Genomic DNA, 22,625 nt, shown 5'->3' on the forward strand with positions numbered 1-22,625 from the left:
ATGTGCTCCTTGGGGCAGTATCATCCACTACAAGCACAATATCTCCCACTTGAAAATTGTGTTTCTTCACCAGCCACTTCTGCCGTTCTTGTAGTTGAAGTAGGTACTCCCCGATCCATCTCTTCCAAAATAGAGCCGCCATATATTGGATCTGTGAATATAGATCATCCCTTTTAAACAGTCCAGGTGGTAAAGACGGCTGTGTTTTCAAGAGGAGAAGATGGTTGGGAGTTAGGGCTTCCAAATTATTAACATCCAGAGATGCTCTGGATATTGGACGATTATTAAGGATTGATTCAACTTCACAAAGGAGTGTGTAAAGACCCTCCTCGTCTAAACTTTGTCCTCTAAGGATAGAATTTAAAATCTTCCTTACTGATCTTATAACCCGTTCCCAAATTCCGCCAAAGTGCGAACCAGCCGGGGGATTAAAGTTCCACTTAATTCCTTTTTGAAGCAGAAATAAATTGATCGGATTATGATTCCAGTTTTTTATAGCCTCCTGCAGTTCACGTTGGGCACCAACAAAGTTTGTACCATTGTCTGAACGGATCTCGACAACTTGTCCTCGACGTGCAGTAAATCTTCTTAATGCATGGATGAAAGAGTCTGTATCAAGTGAATTTGCTATTTCAAGGTGAACAGCTCTTACAGTCAAACATGTGAATATCACTCCATAACGTTTTACAACGCTCCTTCCCCGTTTTACTTCAAAGGGACCGAAGCAGTCCACTCCAATATGCGTAAATGGTGACCTGGGATTCCATGACCACACACTTGGACAAAATTCTTCTTATAGCCGTGCTAGCACCAGGGATCCAACATCTCTGCCGCAAATTAGCCAACATATAATTCCGTCCACAATGTCTAATGTCATGATGAATTTGCCGCAGAATTAAATCTGAAATATGTAGATCATTGGCCAGTATTGCCGGATGCTTAACTTCTTCAGGCATCATAGCCTTGTCCAGACGCCCCCAACTCTGATGACATCGGAGTGAAGCACAGGGTTAAGTCTATAGAGTTCACTATTCCGTTTTACCAATCCATCTTTCCGCAGACTAGCCAGTTCTTCAGAATATCTCTTCCTTTGGCAAAGACGGATAATCTCCAATTCAGCTCTTTCCAGCTCGTCTGAAGACAACAATTTAGCAGGCACATTGGATCTGAATTTTCGTATATCTTTCTTAACAACAGTCTCTCGTTGCAACTTGTCCATATCAGAGTAAGCAGTCATCAACCTTTTCCTTTCCTTGCTGAGATCAATTAGAATATTCCTGAATCGAAGGATCCAAGCTACGCCTTTTTTCAATCGCATCCATGAAGAGTAGTAATTAAAGTATGGCATAAACTCATACTCTTGTTGAACTTGCACAGCATTCACCAGAACACTCTTTTTCACTTCTGGGTCACAAGACGACATCTCACCTACATCAGAAGGATCCATGGGCCACAACTCTTGTGGTTGAACAAGAAATGGAGGACCAGAAATCCATATCTGGTTCTTTAAGAATTAATCAACCTGTAGACCTCTGGATGCTAGGTCAGCTGGATTGTTTGAAGAATTCACATACCTCCATTGTCTGATTTCAGAAACACTTAGAATTTCAGCAACTCGGTTGGCTACAAAGCATTTGAATCTAGAAGTCTCATTTTGGATGTACTTGAGGACAGAGGTGCTGTCGGTCCAAAATACAGAATCCTGAAGTTTCATCTTCAGCTCTTTCTTCCACAACTTGTCCATGCGACCAGCAAGTGTGGCAGCAGTGAGCTCCAGACTAGGGATAGTGATAGGTTTTAAAGGTGTCACTCTTGCCTTACTCATTAAAAGAAAGGAATGGGCACATTGTTGATCATTATGAAGTAGTAAATACGACACCATGCCATAACCCTGCTCACTGGCGTCCGAAAAGTGATGCAATTGGGCAGATATATCTTCTCCAAAGTTTTCAGGCTTTAAACACCAACGGACCTCGAATTTCTCCTATTCATGAAGTTTCTCCAACCAACTCGTCCATCGCTGAATGTACACTGTTGTAATAGTGCTGTCCCATCCAATTTTTTCTCGACACAGATCTTGAAGTATCATTTTGGCACGTAGAATCACAGGAGACAGAAAGCCAAGAGGGTCATAGATGTAACTAATGATAGAAAGAATTCCTCTTCGAGTAAGAGGTCTATCCTTGATGGTCACCTTGAATTTGAAGACATCAGACTCAGCACACCACTGCACATCCAATGCTCTTTCCAAATGTAGCATGTCATGTTCCAAATCCAAGTTCTTAACTCTCTTGTCTCTGTCTTCCTCAGAGATGGCATTTAACACAGTGCGGCTGTTACTTATCCATTTGGTTAATCGGAATCCACCTTTAGCACACATTTCTGTGAGCTTCTGGTACAACAGAACAGCTTCTGAATCTGTAGGCACAGATACAAGACAGTCATCTACATAGAAGTTATTAAGGACAATGTCCACGGTCTTGGCATCATACAGATCCTTATGGTCCTCTGCACACTTTCTCAATGCATAGCTAGAGCAACTTGGAGATGACGTAGCTAGAAACAAATGCACAACCATTCTGTATTCTTCCAGATTCACATCAATGTTTCCTCCAGGCCACCAAAGAAACCTCAAGAGATCACAATCATAAGGATTTACCTTAACCTGATGAAACATCGATTCTATGTCAGCCATCATGGCAACATACTCCATTCTGAATCGCACAAGAACACTCACCAGCGGACTTGTTAAATCTGGACCTTGCAAAAGATGCTCATTCAATGATGTTCCTTGATATGATGCTCCGCAATCAAATACCACTCTTATCTTTTGCTTTTTAGGATGATACACACCATGGTGAGGTATGTACCATAAACGTCCATCAAGTCATTCCAGTTCAGCTGTGGGAACCTTTTCAGCATGGCCTTTGGCGATGACACTCTCCATAAAGGTAGTATAGTCAGCATGAAAGGAAGAGTTTCTTTGAAGCCTTCTTTGAAGATTCAGAGCACGTTGTTCCACGATTGCTCTATTCCTTGGCATGACTACCCTTTTGTTTTTAAGTGGAAGACCAATACAATAATGCCCATTGGTCAGTCTTGCTGACTGTGAAACAAAATCCATGAATTGATGATCTTCCTTTGACAATCCTTGCAGTTCCTCTTCAACACATTCAGGAAAGTCACTCTTGAACTGTTGCTCCCATTACTCATCCAGTTTCATAACTGTGATCCTATTAAGAGTCATGTGAGAATGTTCCTTAACAGCATACTCTTTATGTCACTTGATTGGTCCATTAACTGCCCATCCAAACATGGTCTTAATGGCGTATGGGCCACTGTCTTGACAGCGAATAATCTGCCATGGCTCCAAAGCCTCTGGCACATTAGCACCAATCAACAACTCCACATCAGCATCAATTGAAGGCAAACATAGATGACTTAAATGAGGCCAACAAGCAAGATCGTTTTGTGTGGCGATGTTGGTTTTACTTACAGGCATGGTCTTCTGAGTGTATACCTCTGGTAAAGCACAGTAATGCTCTTGATTCAATCCTGACACTTCCAGATCCTTCAGAACATAACAGCAAATGGATTTGTCCTGACTCATGGTTCTCATTAGAATGTTAACTTTCTTTGCCGAGAGATTGAGCTTGGACATCAAACTCTCTGTGCAGAAAGATGCACAGCTCCCAGAGTCCAGAAAAGCATAGGTGGTCACAACTTTGCTTCCTTTCTTTGATTTCACACATAAAGGAACGATACACAATGCACAATTCTCTTTACCAGCCCCAGTAAGGGCACTGGACTGCAGCGAGACCAAAGCACTTCCCACTGTTGACTTGGACTCATCTTTATACTGAATGCCCTTATTCTCTGATGGAAAAATATGAAGAAGACTTGGGTGTTTGAGTTGACATATCTTACATATGCTTCTCTCTTTACAATCACGGCTGAAATGTCCTGTACATAAGCAACTGAAACAAATCCCCTTTTTCTTCAGAAAATGCATTTTTTTCTGCATGAGATCTTTCAACAAGCTGTTTCTGTTGACCAGCCAGTAACCGGTAAGAGGCTGAGTAGAGGGAATAAAAGTTGACGCGTTTCCACTGCAGATCCAGATGGTTTATTGTAACATTGAAACGAACATGATGGATGTTGACAGTAAAGTAAGCAAAAAGCAATGAAATGAAATAAAACTAAATGAAATGAAAACGGTCAACAGAAAGTGAGCGTCCCAGCAACTCACCCCCTTCCTACATGCTAACCACACGCAAACTAACAGGTAATATGCACCTACAACAAGTGACGTAACAACCTGAAAGTAAAAATTTCAAAATAAAAGACATCAACCCAAACCTGGCACCTACAATTACTATGCAATGGCAATACTTGGGATCAACCTATTTTGATGGATTTGGGCACTTTTCATAATTAAGATGGATTGGGCATTGAATTCACCTTGTGTTTTGTGCTTCATGATTTCTAAAGCACTGTTAGTTTAGTTAGCCTTAATATATCAGTAATAGCCAATTAGTGTGATGCACAGAGTTCTTCTCAAACTTTCTCACTCCCTTACTGTGTAGGTGGAGGCTGTTTGGACACGTGTCTGGTGAGTACAAGTGACGGAGTGGTCCGTATTCCATGGGAAGAGGTGGTCTACCCCAAACTCCTGCACAATCCCTCTGACCCTCTCAAAGACAATCCTGACCTGACTGATCTGTCCCACCCCTCAAGGGGTCTGGGCCTCGGCTGGGGATCCTCTTCTGGAGAGCATGATTCCTGGTCCTGGGATGAAGAGGATGACTTGCCTCCAGATGGGGACAAGACGGAGATTAAGACCACATTAGAACTCCTACGCAGAAGCAGTGACCACCTTGTAGCTGATGGCGCTGGAGATTATGTTGAGCTGCTAGAGCCACGGGGAGGCCCTGATGGTGGTGCTGATCTTAAACAGCGCTATCTAGAGATGCACGGCATATGTAAGACCAAAACACTGCCCTTATGTAGGAGGGGCAAAGCAATCCGGCTAAGGAGGGGTAAAGCGAGAGGGTTTGGAAGAACCGAACCTGGAGGAAGGGCTGGAGGTCTGGTACGAAGGGACAGCAACAACAATGCAAAGGATGATGTTGTTTCTTGCAGGGACTTGGCTAGTTCACGGCCTCTGCCTCGTGTCATCAATTTGGGTTGCGAGAGGCGTTCATACTCTCCTTTGTTTCAAGACTCAGTTGAAGGTGGTAGAGACCTAGAAGGTCTGGAAAGCAGGGCACTTTCTATGGACAATCCAGCCAAGGAAAGGAGGCCTGGGGTAGGAAAAGAGAGAGATGGGACTGGGCGGACGCTGCCCTGGGAGGAGAGTCAGATAAGGATGCGATGTACCACAGATACTGATGGTGTGGCAAAGAACAAAGCAGATAATCTTGAAGAGGGACAACAGGACCAAAATGAAAGATCACACTCTCTTTGTGATGATAAAACGTTGGCCAATACTGTGAATAGAGAAGGAGAAAGTGAACTTGCAACATTAGAAAGTCCCATTGGTGCATATAATGGAGGAATTCCAATGGCTGTTCTTGGGGAAACCGAAAAAACAAAAAGGCAATTGGCTTGTGGGACGCCACTCCCAGATTCCTGCCTGAACAGTCAGTCTGACTCATCAAACTGTGATCAAAGAAAAACCAAGCACACACAAAACAACAAAGATCAGAAAACTAATAAAATTCAGCTACCTTCAGGTACTGTGAGTGCCACAGGAGAAAAGCATATTGGGAAGTTGGAGAATTGTGTTTGTCCCAGAGGAAAAGAAGTAAAAACTGGAGGATTCAGAGCACCCAGGTATAGCCACGCAGATAGTTTTGAATGTGTAAAGTTCTGAAACCACATTGTTTGCACCACTTATTACTACTACCTGTTAGTGAATACAAGTGATTACAGTCTGAGTAAACACAAAGAAACTGTTTTATCACTCAAACTGATGACATAATCTTGTTTCCCTGTAGGAGGAAAAGGAAAGCCAAAGGAGGCAAAGGGAAAGTCAAATCCAATTGTGTCGTCCCACAAAAAGGCAAGGGTGATAACACAGCCCCCAAAGACCAGATCAAAGCAACCCACCCAAGTGTCTCAACTAAATTGACACAAAACAACTGTTCTATCAAACTAGAGGAGGCTTCTCAGCTTTCAGAAGTTAGCAAAGGCTGTGTACCAGTCACTTACACAGAAACAGATGCAGATTTAAATGCCAAAGGTATGTTTCGATCAGTGCTTATCAATGGTTTTTGATCAAGTGAGTTCCATCATTGCTTACCAAATATTTAATTATACTCCCATTCAAACTCATCCTGTGTTACAGAATGCCAATCTGGCACATCATTTTTAGACCAAACCCCAAAGGAGACGGTTTTATCTGTATCTGCTTCTAATTTGGAATTAAAATGCCCCCCTCCCCTCCTTCGAGACTTAGATTTGAATCTGTTGCTATCAGGAAAGCTAATGTTAACAGGTAAATGTTGTTGATCTTAATGGTTATCAATACATTTGATTTTTCAATTCAGTCATATGTAATTTTTATCATTAATTAATGCCATTCTATTTATCGTAAACCAGGCACCATGGACAGACTGGGGCGAGCATTGGTTGTTACTGAAAGTCACCTCCCAGAGGATGGGTGGAACACAGATGAAATGATCAAAGTATTGTCCTGCTATTACACCATCACCAGGTCTGTTATTTAATCGGTGTCACCATTCACAACACCTACAAATAGCACATGCATTGTTTATTCTGGTGTCCCTTTTCCACCGACAGTTTGCTGGCACTTGATCTATAACAGTTCTGTGCTTTTCCATCACAGAAAATGTGGTTTTGGGACCGAAAAGTCATGCTGGTTATGACATTTTAGAAAACAGCAACTCAGTCTACCAAGATTAATGCAAAACAAAGCCTAGGTGCACAACAATACAGTGCACTCATTATAGTCAATTAAGTTATTGACAGTGTAATCCCCAAGGTTTGTTTGTATTGATGTCAGTTACGTAATCGTTTGGCTCTGAATTCAGTGGAAACACAGGCACCAGAAACTTTTTGCTGGTAAAAGGGGTATGGGAGAATAGATTAATATTGAATGAGCCAAAGTTTTTTTTTGTCATATTCTGTGTAAAAGGGCATTATCTCATGACCTTTTCCTGTTCTTGGCTTTTGTGTTCTGTGCTGTGATAACAGACCTATGGCTGGAGAGAAGGGCCTTACTGTGATAGTGGACTGCAGAAAGTCTGCCCTTTCTGAACTCTGTCTCTCTGCACTGAAGCTTTTCAAGGTAAGTTGGTTCAGTGACTTTGTCTGTGGTTCAGTAGGTGTTTTGAACTTTTTTTAAATCTGTTTTGTCTGTGTTTATGTGTGTGCTTGTGTAACAGGGTCAAGCTGCAGAAGGACTTGACTCAGTTCTTATTCTAACTGAAGAACAAGAAGAAGAATCAATCAAGCCTTGTCTGGATGGAATAGAGGTGCATATTTATACACTGCTAATACTTCTGAACCTTTTTTGTGCTGTTAAGATTTCCTGACTGAGGTGCACACTGTAGCAGTGTGTTGTAGTTAATGGATACCTGTCACATTTCTTTAATACAACACAGGGTAAAGCTACATAAGAGCTGCCTGTTTGGGTTTTAAATAGGTCAGAGGAACATATTAAAAGAATGTATGGGGAAAATAAGAGGTCACTTCCAAAATTACTATTATTATTTTATACACATACACCATTGGGCTCTGGGTTGGTTTATTAAAACTGAGTGTCAATTGGGTGTTAGTCTGGATTTGAAACCGATAGAACAACAGTGGAGTAACACACATGTGGTGTCCTCTCAAATAATACCTCATGTATTATTCCAAAATGGATTCAATTCATTATTTTCCTAAAAAATCTACAAACAATACCCCATAATGACAACGTGAAAGATGTTTGTTTGAAATATTTGCAAATTTATTAAAAAAAAATAATAATAATAAAAAAAATCACATGTACATAAGTATTCACAGCATTTACCATGACACTCAACATTGAGCTCAGGTGCATCCTGTTTCCACTGATCATCCTTGAGATGTTTCTACAACTTAACTGGAGTCCACCTCTGGTAAATTCAGTTGATTTGGAAAGGCACACACCTGTCTATACAAGGTCCCACAGTTAACAGTGCATGTCAGAGCACAAACCAAGACATGAAGTCCAAGGAATTGTCTGTAGACCTCCAAGACAGGATTGTATCGAGGCACAGATCAAGGGAAGTGTACAGAAAATGTCTGCAGGTCCCAATGAGCACAGTGGCCTCCATCATCCGTAAATGGAAGAAGTTTGGAACCACCAGGACTCTTCCTAGAGCTGGTCGCCCGGCCAAACGCGATGGTCACTCTGACAGAGCTCCAGCATTTCTCTGTGGAGAGAGGAGAACCTTCCAGAAGAACAACCATCTCTACTGCACTCCAGCAATCAGGCCTGTATGGTAGAGTGGCCAGACGGAAAGCCATTCCTCAGTAAAAGGCACATGAGAGCCCGCCTGGAGTTTGTCAAAAGGCACCTGAAAGACTCTGACCATGAGAAACAAAATTCTCTCGTCTGATTAAACAAATATTGAAATCTTTGGCCTGAATGGCAAGCATCATGTCTGGAGGAAAGTAGGCACCTCTCATCACCTGGCCAATGCCATCCCTACAGTGAAGGATGTTTTTCAGCGGCAGGAACTGGGAGACTAGTCAGGAGCGAGTGAAAGATGAATGCAGCAATGTACAGAGACATCCTTGATGAAAACCTGCTCTAGAGTGCTCTGGACCTCAGACTGGGGCGACGGTTCATCTTCTAACAGGATAACGACCCTAAGCACACAGCCAATATAACAAAGGAGTGGCCATGGGACAACTCTGTGAATGTTCTTGAGTGGCCCAGCCAGAGCCCTGACTTGAACCTGATTGAACATCTCTGGAAAGATCTGAAAATGGCTGTGCACCGATGCTCCCCATCCAACCTGATGGAGCTTGAGATGTCCTGCAAAGAAGAATGGGAGAAACTGCCCAAAAATAAGTATGCCAAGCTTGTAGAATCATACACAAAAAGACTTGAGGCTAAAGGTGCTTCAACAAAGTATTGAGCAAAGGCTGTGAATACTTCTGTACATGTGATTTTTGTTTTGTTTTTTATTTTTAATAAATTTGCAACGATTTCAAACAAACTTCTTTCACGTTGTCATTATGGGTTATTGTTTGTAGAATTTTGAGGAAAATAATTAATTCAATCCATTTTGGAATAAGACTGTAACATAACAAAATGTGGAAAAGTGAAGCGCTGTGAATACTTTCCGGATGCACTGTATAACAGAAGATCTTGATTAATTTGTCTCAAAGGGATTCTTTCACAAACACATAGCAAGCTAATATGTCATAGAGCTACATTATCTCATAGAGATTAGAAAGTGTGTTGCACAGGCTTTTCTTTCTGCTGGCTCCTCTGCCTCCCTAGAAAGTTCCTTTAGTTCCTGTAACAGAATGAATGCTGCGAATGGTGCTCCAGCACTGCAGAAGATGATAACACTCATTAACATGGATTGAACTGTCTCTCAGTTGCATACAGTGCGAGGTACTGGCATGCTTCAGCTGTTTGTGGACAAGCAGCATCTCCCCAGAGAGATGGATGGAGACTTTAACCACTCACAGGCTGACTGGCTTGCTTTCAGACTGGTAAGAAATGACTTCGCAATAAAGAGCAACAGCAGGGTCCTGAAAGTGCTACATATGTACAAACATTTCAAGACAGACCTACCATAAGCTAAGTTTGGTATTTCAAATAAGATAAGATATTAGGGGTGGGTAAAAATATAGATTTTCTTATGCATTGCGATCTTCAGTTGAATGATCTCGATATTGATTCTTAAATCCCAAGATCGATCCTTTACTCTATGCACAACCCTCTACTACAAGAGAGGTAATTGCTTACATTTGCAACCAAATTTCGTGCTATGCGACTAAATGTTTAGATTTCACTCACCAGTGATTGTGTAGTATAGTGGTGGATTTTTCAGCAGTGAGATCCTTTCACTGTTTGTTGAGAGTAAGGTTGTGGTTTGACTCGTTCCGTGTAATGTGTGTCCAAAAACGAAATCCATGCAATCAATTTGTCATTGAATAATGGAATCGCTTCTGTCTCCTTATGCAATCTCAGACTGACACAATGTTCCGTGGGGGAACATCTGTTGCAGGGCTCCCTGTTATTCTATTCTAATCTTTTCTATTTGCAAAAGTAATGTTTGGGAGTTTAAATGTATATTTCCTTCTGACACACTGAAGCTGAAGATATAAATAACCATCAATGACTTTTGCACAGTACTGAATATATATTTGAAAACTGCATTTTGTGTTATCTCATGTTGCCTTTGTTGTATGTTATATCTCATTTGAAGATCAATTTAGTATAAAAATACATAAAAATAGAAGAAATCAGGATGGGGCACAGCATTGTACATCAGTCAAAAAGTGTCCGGTCACTGTTGCACTCTCAATCAACTAAATTACCATAAGATTACTTAAAATAATAAAAGAAAAAGAAAAGAAAAGAAAGCTTTGAATTTAGAACTCCAGCATTTTTTATGAGTGTAAACTTAGCACTTTGGTTTAACAGATTTAGAAACTTTCCCACAACAAAACTGTATTTTCATTTGGAAACTAAATGAAATGAAATTATCCATAAAGAGTACTAATAAACGTAAATACAGAAGTTTAAGAAATACCACAGGCCTGACCCACAGCTGCAGCTCATTTACTGCTTCTCCTCACAGAGTCTGGAACAGCTGACAGAGAGGTGTGACAGCGCCCTCACCCTGCTGGGAGACGCACTACAGTCTATGGACACTGAACCACTTCCTGACTGCATTAAGGTAATATAGCAGTTGTTGGCAAGATAACTTGCTGTCCACTTTATGTATAACATATATACATCATTTATTTAAATAGCTATTTGTATATTTAATATTTTTTTATTCATTTATATTAGTTAGACATTCTGTGTCCACCTCTAGAATGTTCCCCTCAGTGTTGACAAACACAGACAGTTAATGACAAGCATCCTCACTGACCAACGGCTGACAGAGCTGCAGCGGAGGGGCGGGGCTTGGCTGGCAGGTCTGTCCAACGGGATGTCAGGGTTGGCGCAGCGATCACCAGACTGCAAGTACGAAAGGAGACCAACAAATACGAAATAATTGAGGTGGATTATTTGTGTAGTAAAAAGGAATCCTGACTAATTATTTCATCTCTTGTATTATTTTATTTTACTTGTAAATGAAGAGTTCAGTTTGAAGTAAATGATTTAGCCTCTTTTGGACTTTTAATAGTGTTCGTTTAAAATATGGAATAAAAATGTTTTTTTCAAATGTTAGTGCGATTGAGGTCTAACCTTTTGCTTTCTAGAGCTGCTTTGGCAGTGACCTCAAACCTGTATGACAGCGTTGATGATGCGCTTCACCGCCTGGTGCGTGTGTCCAATCAGAGGGGTCATGACCTGGAAGCACTGGGGAGATTGGCTGCACTTGTCAATAGACTGGACAAGGTGAAAGTGAATATTATGGGAAATAGTTGACATAATTGTCTGCACTAATGAATGCATAACGCATGACACTGACTCTGATTTCTGTTCCTTTAATTCTCTCTGTGTTTGTCTCAGTGTGATGGGGAGATTGAGCATGTGCAGGAGCAGTTAGAGGACTATAAACATCCTCCTCTGTCTCTCAGCAGACTGTCAATCAAACAGCATAAGTTCAAGGGCTTCAGAGAGTCTGCTATGGTGAGTGGGTTTGTGTTGGACTCTTTGGGCTTCATTCATGGAACTTTAGTAAATATATGAATAAGTTGGGAGTACTTTGGGCGCACGATGTACCTTCCCCAAAAATGTTCCTTAACACTGTGTTATACATCCAGATTTGTCATTAATAGGGACTTTAAACAACAGCTGCCTACCGGACAGCTTGGACGTTTTATGTTCTTGTGCGACTTGGAACTCACTTCATGACGTTGTACTATAACTGTCTACAATGGGAGAATCGCTACTTTGCCATAGTCGATACTACGTAACAGATTAGGTAGGAGGAGAACGTTATGTTTTATAAGAGATGCTGTGAAGTGAGCAGTAAGTAGCCTAGACATCCTCCTCAAACATATGGTTGGTTAGACTAGACTTTGAATAAAGAAAATCAGTAATGTTATTAATAATGATATACAGTTTTAGACTTGACAAGAGTAACAGTATGTTATCATGTAACACTAAAGGAAACCATTCATTCACTGTTTTCAATTACGATTTTGTTCTAGAATGATTGAATGCGCCATTCCAGCGTCCTGTAGGATAGTGTAGCTTAATGATTTTTTTTTTGTTTCTTGTCTACAAATTGATGAGTTTACTTCCGGTTTCCGTAGCCGTCCTGTCAGCAGCTGTTGCTTAAAGTCCCTATTAATTAGAATAACAGAGTGTAACCGACTCATATTATAGCCACATATAGCATGTTAGCATATTAGCGCCATGAATGTAAACATGACAAATTACACATTACCGACAGCATATATTACTTTAAATCATCAGAGTAGTTACTACAGCTTTTTTTACTGATCTGTATGAATTCTACTGATAGAATGAGTCATGAAGTCATTGATATCACATTTTAGTGTCACATTAGTTATGGTTTTACATGCAGTCTTAAGCATCCAGATATTTAAATGCTCATTCAAAGGCCTCCCACAGCAGCATGAGAAGAACAAAGAAGCAATTTGCTGTGAGTGTGCTGGGGCATTTAAATTTTTGGGTTTAGTTGAGTGCATCCCGGCTAAAAGTCCAGCTTAACCAGTATGCAATTCCAATGCTGGTCTAAGATTGTTATTGCTGGTCAGTGCTGGTTTGATGCTGGTCTAGCTGTTGGACCAGCGTAGCCATGCTTTTCACCAGCAAAACCCAGCTGGTGAAGTTGGTTGACTGGCATGGTCTTTAAGGTGAAGCTGGTTTTGTTCATTAAAAGGCCTGGCAGGGTCATCAGTACACCAGCATGCCATACTGGGGGACCAGCACCCAAAACACAACTAAGACTGGTGAGTCACCAGCAATGCTGGATTTGTTAGCAGGGATCGCCAGCATTATTGGTGAAACTTCTTGGTTATTCTTATTGTGACATCCTCACTATGCAACATTTTTCACAAGTGCCTAAAAAGTTTGCACAGAACTGTGTATAGATGGATGGATGGATGGATATATGTATAATTTCACAGTAAAAATGCAAACATGTTTCTCTTCTAGGGTTTGGTTTAGGTCAGGGATAGTGTATAGTAATAATAATGCATATAACAACAACAGATATGTCTATGATATGTCTTCATTTATATGTGTTTGTACTTCATAGGAGCTTCACAGTGAGACTCTGGGTTTGCTAGGAGAGGTGGAGAGCTGGTCGGAGCTGGACTGGGCTGGTCTTAGGGCGGTGCTGGACAAACTCCCTCCAATAAGGGAGAAAGTGCGCGACATGTCTCACTGCCTGTCTGACTGCTGGACGCAGCTGGACAACACACAGAGACTACTGTCCACACTATCTGAGGTAACTGCACACACACACACGCACACACATACTATAGGGCTGTGTGGGATTACAGTATATACAATACAACAGTAGAAATGTTTCAACTAGTAGAGATTCTCGCTGTAGCGTTGATGGGTTTTTGACAAATAAGGTTGTCCGAGGTGATACAAATTAGATTTTTTTTAAACTCTAGTTTAAAACACATCTCAAGTTCATGTAAAAGTCAACTTTGTGTCCACATTGGTTTATTTATTGATTTATTTGTATTTTTGTCACATGACAACAAAATACGTTTGTTTTGTTTTTTTGCAATTATAATATTTCTAAACAATACAAGATTTTTTCAAACTAATTGAGCCAAAAAAATTATTTCAAGAATTTCATGTTTTTATTAATGCTGACTATCACCCCTGAAGTCTCAAGTTTGAATCCAGGGTGTGCTGAGTGACTCCAGCCAGGTCTCCTAAGCAACCAAATTGGCCCGGTTGCTAGGGAGGGTGGAGTCACATGGGGTGGTGATTAGTGGTTCTTGCTCTCACTGGGGCATGTGGTGAGTTGTGTGTGGATTGTGGAGAGTAGCGTGAGTCTCCACATGCTGTGAGTCTCCGCTGTGTCATGCACAACGAGTCACGTGATAAGATTCGCGGATTGACGGTCTCTTAAGCGGAGGTACCTCAGTCTTGTCTTCCGTGCCACCACGAGGAACTACTAAGTAGTGCGAGTAATTGAAAATGGGTAATTCATGTTTTAATTTGTCATTGCATTTCCAAATTGTGATATTCACGACCAGTCTAAACATTTTGACACACTTGCCCAAATGTATCCTTCTCTTAATCTCAAAACTTTTTGATCAAAAGGCTTATCCTTAAATGCTTGAAAATAGTTTTGTAGCAAAGTATAAAATCTGTATCTGCATATTAATGTTCTTTGCAAAACTAATATTTAACACATATTTTCTCTAATGTTTACTTGCAGGCATCTCAGTGGTGTGATGTGGTGTCGTCCTCCTCTCCTTCCTCGTCCTCGCCCACGCCTCTCTCCTCTCTTCCTCCCATCCCTCCGTCTCGTTTCCAGGACGCTCGCGCTCTTGCAATGGATCTTGGCGGAGGGGCTCTGCTGGAGCTCTGGTCACAGACTCTGGAGCGCTATCAGAAAACACTAGCCCAGTTTAAGAGCCGAATCCTACAGGTGGAGAGGGGCCCATCAGGAGCCCAGGACTCGGACTTGAGCGGACGAGGGAGGACACCCGCCCCCAGTACGTCCAGTTTGGGGGAGTTAGAGGGTGAGATGGAGCCGGACTGGTGCTCTGGAGGAGGGGGAGAGGGCGGCATGCAGTCTTGGGGTTCGCTGGCATCTCTCTTCCGGCCGCAGAACTGCTCAACACTGAAGTTGGGAGAGGAGAAGAAGAAAGAGGCGGTTAATCCAGGAGGAGGAAAGTTTTTGCAAAACCTGCTGCATCCCGCCAAGAAAAGCGTAAGTGGGTTTGGGAAGGAGAGTAGGATTGTAGTCATGTGATCTGTCATGAATTTTCTTACCAGGCCAAAAACGATTTAGCGTTATTTCATGTAAGTAGTAAAGCAGTATTATTATTACTGTTCATATTTAGGGTTAAACAGAAGTAGTCTACCCAACATCTCAAGTCTTGTCTACCCATGTTTTCTCAAGACCACAATATCATTGTTGGTAATGCTCTCTTTTGATATGTAAGCAATGCCTTAGCAACCACCCAGAACACCTCAGCAACTGGAAAACAATGTCCTTAGCAACTTATTAAAGGAACCTAAAAACTTAATAGCAATGTGCAGAAAATCACTTACAACACCCTAGCAACCATACACCAATCAACCACAACATAAAAACCACCTACCTAATATTGTGTAGATCCCCCTCATGTCCAACCCGCATCTCATAGATGATGTTCTTCTCACCACAATTGTACAGAGCTCAACTGAGTTACCGTAGACTTTGTCAGTTCAATATAGTCTGGCCATTCTCTGTTGACCTCTGACATCAATAAGGCGTTTCCATCCATAGAACTGCCACACACTGGATGTTTTTTGCTTTTGGCACCATTCTGAGTAAATTCTAGATTTTCACACACAACAGTCTCTAGAATTTACTCCGAATGGTGCCAAAAGCAAAAAACATCCAGTGAGCGACAGTTCTGTGGACAGAAATGCCTTGTTGATTAGAGAGGTCAATTTTAATGTTGTGGCTGATCGGTGTATAGCAACGCCATGGCAACCACCCAGAATAACCTAGCAACCATATAGTAACGCCATAGCAACCACCCATAACACCCCTGCAACTGCATGGCAAACACCTAGAACACCTTAGCAACTGCATAGCAATTACCCAAAACTCTCTAGAAACTGCATAGAAATGGCATAGCAACCACCAAAACACCCTAGCAATGGCATAGCAACCACTTAGAACACCCTTGAAACTGCATAGCAACACCATAGCAATCAAACAGAACACTCTTGCAACCGAATAGCAATTCCATAGCAACCACACATATAACACCTTAACAACTACATAGCAACCACTCAGAACACCCTTGCAACTGCATAGCAATGCCATAGCAACCATCTAAAACACCCTAGCAACTGCATAGCAATGGCATAGCAACCACCCAGAACACCCTAGCAACTGCATAGCAATGCCATAGCAACCATCTAAAACACCCTAGCAACTGCATAGCAATGGCATAGCAACCACCCAGAACACCCTACCGACTGCAAAGCAACAGCATGGCAACCACCCAGAACACCCTAAACAAAGCTGTAGCAACCACCCAGACCACCCTAACAACCACATAGCAATGCCATAGGAACCATTCAGAACACCTTAGCAAACTGCATATCAGTGGCATTGCAACCACTCAGTAAACACTAGGAACTCCATAGCAATGTGCTGGAAACTAATCAGAACACTTTAGCAGCCATATAGCAATACAATGGCAACCACCTGTCATAGGAATCTCATGTAAAGCAGGTTTCTTGTGTTGCCAGATTTTTGGTAGTTATTTGCATATTGGTGTGCATCCAAACGTACTCAACATATGGTCATATTATTTGCTCACCGAAGCCAGTTTTATTTACATTTGGGTCATGTTAATTTTAGAACTTTGTATGTTTCTGTCAATTATATACTCTTAAGAATATGTCATGTTTTCATTAGTATTTTCAATACTAAACAAATATTGACCTTCAAGTGATTATTGGTGTTTGTCATGCTGTAGCCCACAGACGTGCCTCTCCCACCCAAACCCCCCGCAAGCGTCACCCCAGTTTTGACCTTCAGGCTCTTCTCGCCCCACGCCGTTCGGCTGCCGTGACGAAACCCGCGGAGTCTATTTCAGGTCAGTCCTCTCCGCTGTCGTGGCTGGGCCACCGGTCACTGATAGACCCGATCCTCACAGCAGGGGTGGCAGCGGCCGTTCCGGGCTGGAAGGAGTCTGCTGGAGGAGCAGGAGGAGGAGGAGTGCTCATCAGAGGAGTGGAGGTCAGCAGTAAAGAGGTGGCAGATCATACAGGCTTCACTCGTCAACATGTGCTGCTCAGCCGCACTGAAAGAGAGACAGGACTGGAGAGAGCCGGAGTGACCGCACAAAGGTGTGTGTGAATGACCAAACTACCGGTCTAAATTTTGGACACAGTCTATAGTCATCAAAACAAATAACACAATTAGAAGTATGGGAATTATGTAGTGATATTTTACCTTCTGGAAGTTACTAGAGAAACACCAACAAAACTACATCTTGTAAGAAAGCTAATGTAGTTTTTACATTGAAACCTGTTTGAGTCAAAAGATTAGAGTCTCCAGTTTCACCTGATACGTTTTTTACATTTAAGCTATTTTTCGTGAAACTGCATGCTCTTAATCACAATGTACACAATAGTGGACAATAGCGCTAGTTTTTCCATTAGAAATCCTATATTTGTGGGCCTGGGTATCTCAGCGAGTGTTGACGCTGACTACCACCTTTGGAGTCGCAAGTTCAAATCCAGGGTGTGCTGAGTGACTCCAGCCAGGTCTTCTAAGCAACCAAATTGGCCCGGTTGCTAGGGAGGGTAGAGTCACATGGGGTAACGTCCTCATGATCGCGATTAGTGGTTCTCGCTCTCAATGGGGCGCATGGTTAATTGTATTTGGATCGCGGAGGGTAGCGTGAGTCTCTACATGCTGTGAGTCTCCGCTGTGTCATGAACAACGAAGCGTGGATTGACGATCTCAGAAGCGGAGGCAACTGAGACTTGTCCTCCACCACCCAGATTGAGGTGAGTAACCGCACCACCATGAGGACCTACTAAGTAGTGGGAATTGGGTATTCAAAATTGGGAGAAATGGGGATAAAAATAATAATAATAATAATAAATAAATCCTATATTTACTGCGCATTTTCACATCGTGAAAACAAAATTCTGCTTTCAGAGGCTTTATATGGAGTTAGGGTGAAAATAAGGTGCATTTCAAACTGTTCTGAGACCAGTGCAGACAGACAGCACACTCAAGGTTAAGTCATTCACCAAATTTTGAGCAAGGGATAGTTTTTATTTGTGTTTTCCCCAATACACATTGTTCCTAAGCAGCTTTACAGAAAATCAGCTGTGATGTCTGTAACGTCTCAAAAACATGAATAATCAACACTCCCGGCCAGACATAATAAACAATATGAAAATAGAAAAAAATCGAACTTGGCTATTGCTTGGTATTATTTAAAATTGTACTACTTAGTCCCGCTGTTTTTAGGAAAACTGCACTATAATTTTTTTTTTTTTATATATATATATATATATCAGTTGAAGTCAGAAGTTTACATACACTTAGGTTGCAGTCATTAAAACTCATTTTTTAACCATTCCGCAGATTTCATTTTAGTAAACTATAGTTTTGCTAGTCTACTTTGTGCATGACAGAAGTAATTTTTCCAACAAATCTTTACAGACAAATTGTTTCACTTTTAATTGACTATATCACAATTCCAGTGTGTAAGAAATTTACATACACTTGGTTAACTGTGCCATTAAGCAGCTTGGAAAATTCCAGAGAATTATGCAAAGCCTTTAGGTAATTAGCCAAATAGCTTTTGATTAAATCAATTGGGGGTGTACTTGTGGATGTATTTTAAGGCCTGCCTTCAAACTCAGTGCCTCTGATTGACATCATGAGAAAATCAAAAGAAATCAGCCAAGACAAAGACCTAAACCAAGTCTGGTTCATCCTTGGGAGCAATTTCCAAATGCCTGAGTTTACCACGTTCATCTGTACAAAAAAATAGTACGCAAGTATAAACACCATTCGACCACGCAGCCATCATACCACTCAGGAAGGAGATGCATTGCATCTCCTAGAGATTAATGTAGTTTGATGCGAAAGATTAAAATCAATCCCAGAACAACAGCAAAGGACCTTGTGAAGATTCTGGAGGAAACAGGTAGACAAGTATCTATATCCACAGTAAAACAAGTCCTATATCGACATAACCTGAAAGGCTGCTCAGCAAGGAAGAAGCCACTGCTCCAAAACTGCCATAAAAAAACAGACTACAGTTTGCAAGTGCACATGAGGAAAAAGATCTTACATTTTGAAGAAATGTCCTCTGGTCTAATGAAACAAAATTTGAACTGTTTGGCCATGATGACCATCGCTATGTTTTGAGTAAACAAGGATATATAATGGATGGTAGATTGTGTGTGTTCTGTTCAAAAGTTTCAGTGTAATGACATCTCTCTCCCTCTATCACAGCAAGCTGTACTTACAGTGGTGTCGTCTGGTCAGCACAGAGAGGCAGTATGTAGCTGTTCTTAAAGGTGTCGAGGAGAATTATCTGCCTCTGCTGGAATCTTCAGACGTCCCGTCGGCTCTTAGAGGAAAGACAGAGTCACTCTTCTGTAACTGGAAAAGCCTCTCTTCTTTCCACTCACAGTTACTGCTGCCTGCCATGGAGGGCGCTCTATCCCAGACATTACAGCAGACCGACTGCTTCAGTAAATACGTGAGTTACTCATACTCATGTACTCAGCTTCATGTCGTACAAACCTGTGTGACTTTCTTTCTTATGCGGAACACAAACAAATATGTTTAAATGAATTTAGCTGACCGTCATTTGCATTAGAACTAAACAACTCAAGTTCTTGCTTGAGCTTCTCTTATAACGCTCATGAACGTGCAACGGACGTAAAGATTTTCACTGAGAAATGACTTAAATTTCAGGTAGTTTCTCACTGAAACCAGTCATATAACTTTAGAAGACTTGGGATATGGCAGATCAGCTGTATGGACTACTTTTATGATACTTTTGGGTCCTTTTTTAAGCTTTAAAGTAGGCTCTACTCCCATCGAATTATAAAAATAATGGACCAAGATGTTCTGCGTACGAAAGAAAGGTTTAGAATGAGTTACTATTGTTAAGAACTTTTTAAAGATCTAGGGGAAATGAATGTAACACTATTATTTTACATTATTGCTGGTTGCAAGCAGAGAATCAGAGACAGCCATAAGTGTCAAATGATGCTAGATGTATTACAACAAGCCAAACCAATTAGAATGAGGTGCAGCATGAGCTATTATTTACAGTGAAATTAGTACAACAACTAAATAAATAAAAAGACATAACACTGGGAAAAGGAACCTGAGTGTCACCAAATCAAAACAAAAATAAATTCCCTAATTCACAAGCCCTCTAATCTTCCTTCAAAAAGGAAAATTAAGAAAACAAAGAATCCCGAATTCTTCAGCGTACACAACGGTACCATGGTATATCGCGTGACCTGCTTACCTGTTCTCTTTTCCCCAAACCAAAAGAACGTAAAGTTCAATTGAACTGCGACAAAAGGCACAGATAACACGTAACAGATTCAACGAGTAGGATCCAAAGAAACAAATAATAACAACAAAGGTAAATATCTCAAACAAAAGAACACAAACACACACAATGCACGTCTTTCTTTTGACCAAGCACACTGGATGTTTTTTTAACAGGTGGGGTGGCAGCGGATTGGGTGATGTCACAACGCCCTGATGATGATTGGCAGGTGAAATATCCAATAGGCAGAATCCTGAGAGCGAGATAGCGATGTGAAAAGAAATAGAATGAGAGAGAACGGAAAAACTAAGAAACCCCAAAACACGCGTGGAACGTAACACTCCCACCCACAAGAACAAACTATATGGAACAAATCATATGTTTGTTCCAACACAATTATACCCTAGATAAGGCATCAGCTATCACATTCTCAACACCTTTCTTGTGTTTAATGACCAGATTATAACCCTGTACAATCAGAGACCAGCACATTAAATGCTGATTTTGATTATACATACGAGATAGGATAACCAGAGGGTTATGATCGGCAGTGACTGGAAGACTACTTGAACCTACATATACATCAAAATATTGTAGAGCCAATTTACAATTAACAATGCCAATGCTTCCTTCTCAATTGTCAAATAGTTTAGTTGATGCTTATTAAACTTACGCGAAAAGTAGCAGACAGGGTGATCGATGCCATTTTTATCCTCATGAATTGACACAGCTCACGCACCAACCGCACTCGCATCCACTTCTAGTTTGAAAGGTAATGCACAGTCTGGTGCTGCTAAAATGGGTGCACTACACAAAGGTAGATTCAGAAGTGGTGGCTCAGTGGTTAAGGCTCTGGGTTACTGACCGAAAGGTCGGGGGTTCAAGCCCCAGCACCGCCAAGATACCACTGTTGGGCCCTTGAGCAAGGCCCTTGACCCTATCTGCTCCAGGGGCACTGTTTCATGGCTGACCCTGCGCTCTGACCCCAGCTAGTTGGGATATGTGAAAACAACTGCATTTCATTGGATCTGTACCTGTACTCTGCACAATGACAATAAAAAGTTGAATCTTATAAAAGCATACTGACACTCGTTAGACCAAGACAAGGGGCAAGATGGGCTGAGGCTTGAGGTCAATGGATGCACCATAGTTCTTTTTTTTTTTTTTTTACAAAAGCTAGTAGCCGGCCATTCCTAGAAATCTACGAAGTTCCCATTGGGTAGGTTGAGCTGGAAATTCTGCGATACCTGTCACCTTCGCTTCTAACGGGCACACTTCCTTACCAAGATACGTAAAAGTTGCTTGGCCGAATTTGCACTCAGCTAGGTTCAAAGTCGGTGAGTCTTTGTCAAGACATTCAAACACTCTTCGTAGCAGGAAAACATGTTCTTACCAGTCAGTAGAATATTCAACCAGATCGTCTAAATATGCATTACACTTTGGAACTCCTGAAAGCACAATGTTAATGAGCTGTTGAAAGGTGGCCGGTACATTGTGCATGCCAAGGCCATAACAGAGTACTGTAGGAGTCACTAAGGCTGAAATGTCAGAAGCACGAGATGTGAGAGGCACTTGCCAGTATCCCTTTAACAAATCTAATTTAATGACATACCGGGCTGACCCGAGATTGTCAACACAATCTTCCATACGCGGTAGTGGAAAACAGTCTGGCACAGTAACTGCATTTATCCTACGGTAGTTAGTACCAAATCTAGCAGAGCCATCACTTTTTTGGGACTAACAAGCACGGAGAGCTCCAAGAGTTTCAACTAGGTTTAACAAGTCCCTGTTTCAACAAATAGTCGACCTCAGCTCTCATGACAGTTCTTTTCGTGGTGTTGCTTGATTGGCACAGCATCACCCACATTAATATAATGCTGCAGAACTGTGGTGTGAGAAAGTACATATTTAAACTGAGAAGGAAAATCATCAATCAACTGCACAAAGTCACACTTTTGTTATTCGGGTAAATGAGATAAATGAGAAATGAAATCACTTACTACCTCTAAATTCATTAGTCTGGCACATTGCTGGTGAGTGTGACGTAACACACTCCATCATCCTCAGTGTCAGCACCATCAGTGAAATTTACAGCACCACAGGTAGTTACAACAGGAGGTGAAACAGGAATGGCAACTTTCAGTGTCTGGTGAAAACGTTCAAGTGCCCCTTGGCTTTCTGGGTGGTATGCACTTGTGATTCTGTGAGAAATATTCAAAGTT

At 41.4% G+C, this 22,625-nt stretch overlaps 2 protein-coding genes across 2 annotated transcripts in view; one reads left to right on the plus strand and one right to left on the minus strand.

Annotated features, from left to right (window-relative positions):
* The window catches only part of LOC127648178 (histone H3), a 1,095,985-nt gene that overhangs the window by 106,116 nt on the left and 967,244 nt on the right, over positions 1-22,625 (minus strand). The gene's annotated exons all lie outside the window — the stretch shown is intronic.
* LOC127647870 (rho guanine nucleotide exchange factor 40-like) overlaps positions 1-22,625 on the plus strand; it is a 99,427-nt gene that overhangs the window by 52,763 nt on the left and 24,039 nt on the right. Inside the window, 16 exon segments of the mRNA XM_052132388.1 lie at positions 4,587-5,835; positions 6,000-6,244; positions 6,350-6,499; positions 6,604-6,718; positions 7,219-7,312; positions 7,410-7,499; positions 9,604-9,720; positions 10,815-10,913; positions 11,055-11,206; positions 11,446-11,584; positions 11,699-11,818; positions 13,419-13,610; positions 14,568-15,065; positions 16,837-16,867; positions 16,870-17,209; positions 19,344-19,593. Coding sequence (XP_051988348.1) covers positions 4,587-5,835; positions 6,000-6,244; positions 6,350-6,499; positions 6,604-6,718; positions 7,219-7,312; positions 7,410-7,499; positions 9,604-9,720; positions 10,815-10,913; positions 11,055-11,206; positions 11,446-11,584; positions 11,699-11,818; positions 13,419-13,610; positions 14,568-15,065; positions 16,837-16,867; positions 16,870-17,209; positions 19,344-19,593 — 3,881 coding nt within the window.

Source organism: Xyrauchen texanus, chromosome 1 (genome assembly GCF_025860055.1).
Source record: "Xyrauchen texanus isolate HMW12.3.18 chromosome 1, RBS_HiC_50CHRs, whole genome shotgun sequence".
NCBI lineage: Eukaryota > Metazoa > Chordata > Actinopteri > Cypriniformes > Catostomidae > Xyrauchen > Xyrauchen texanus.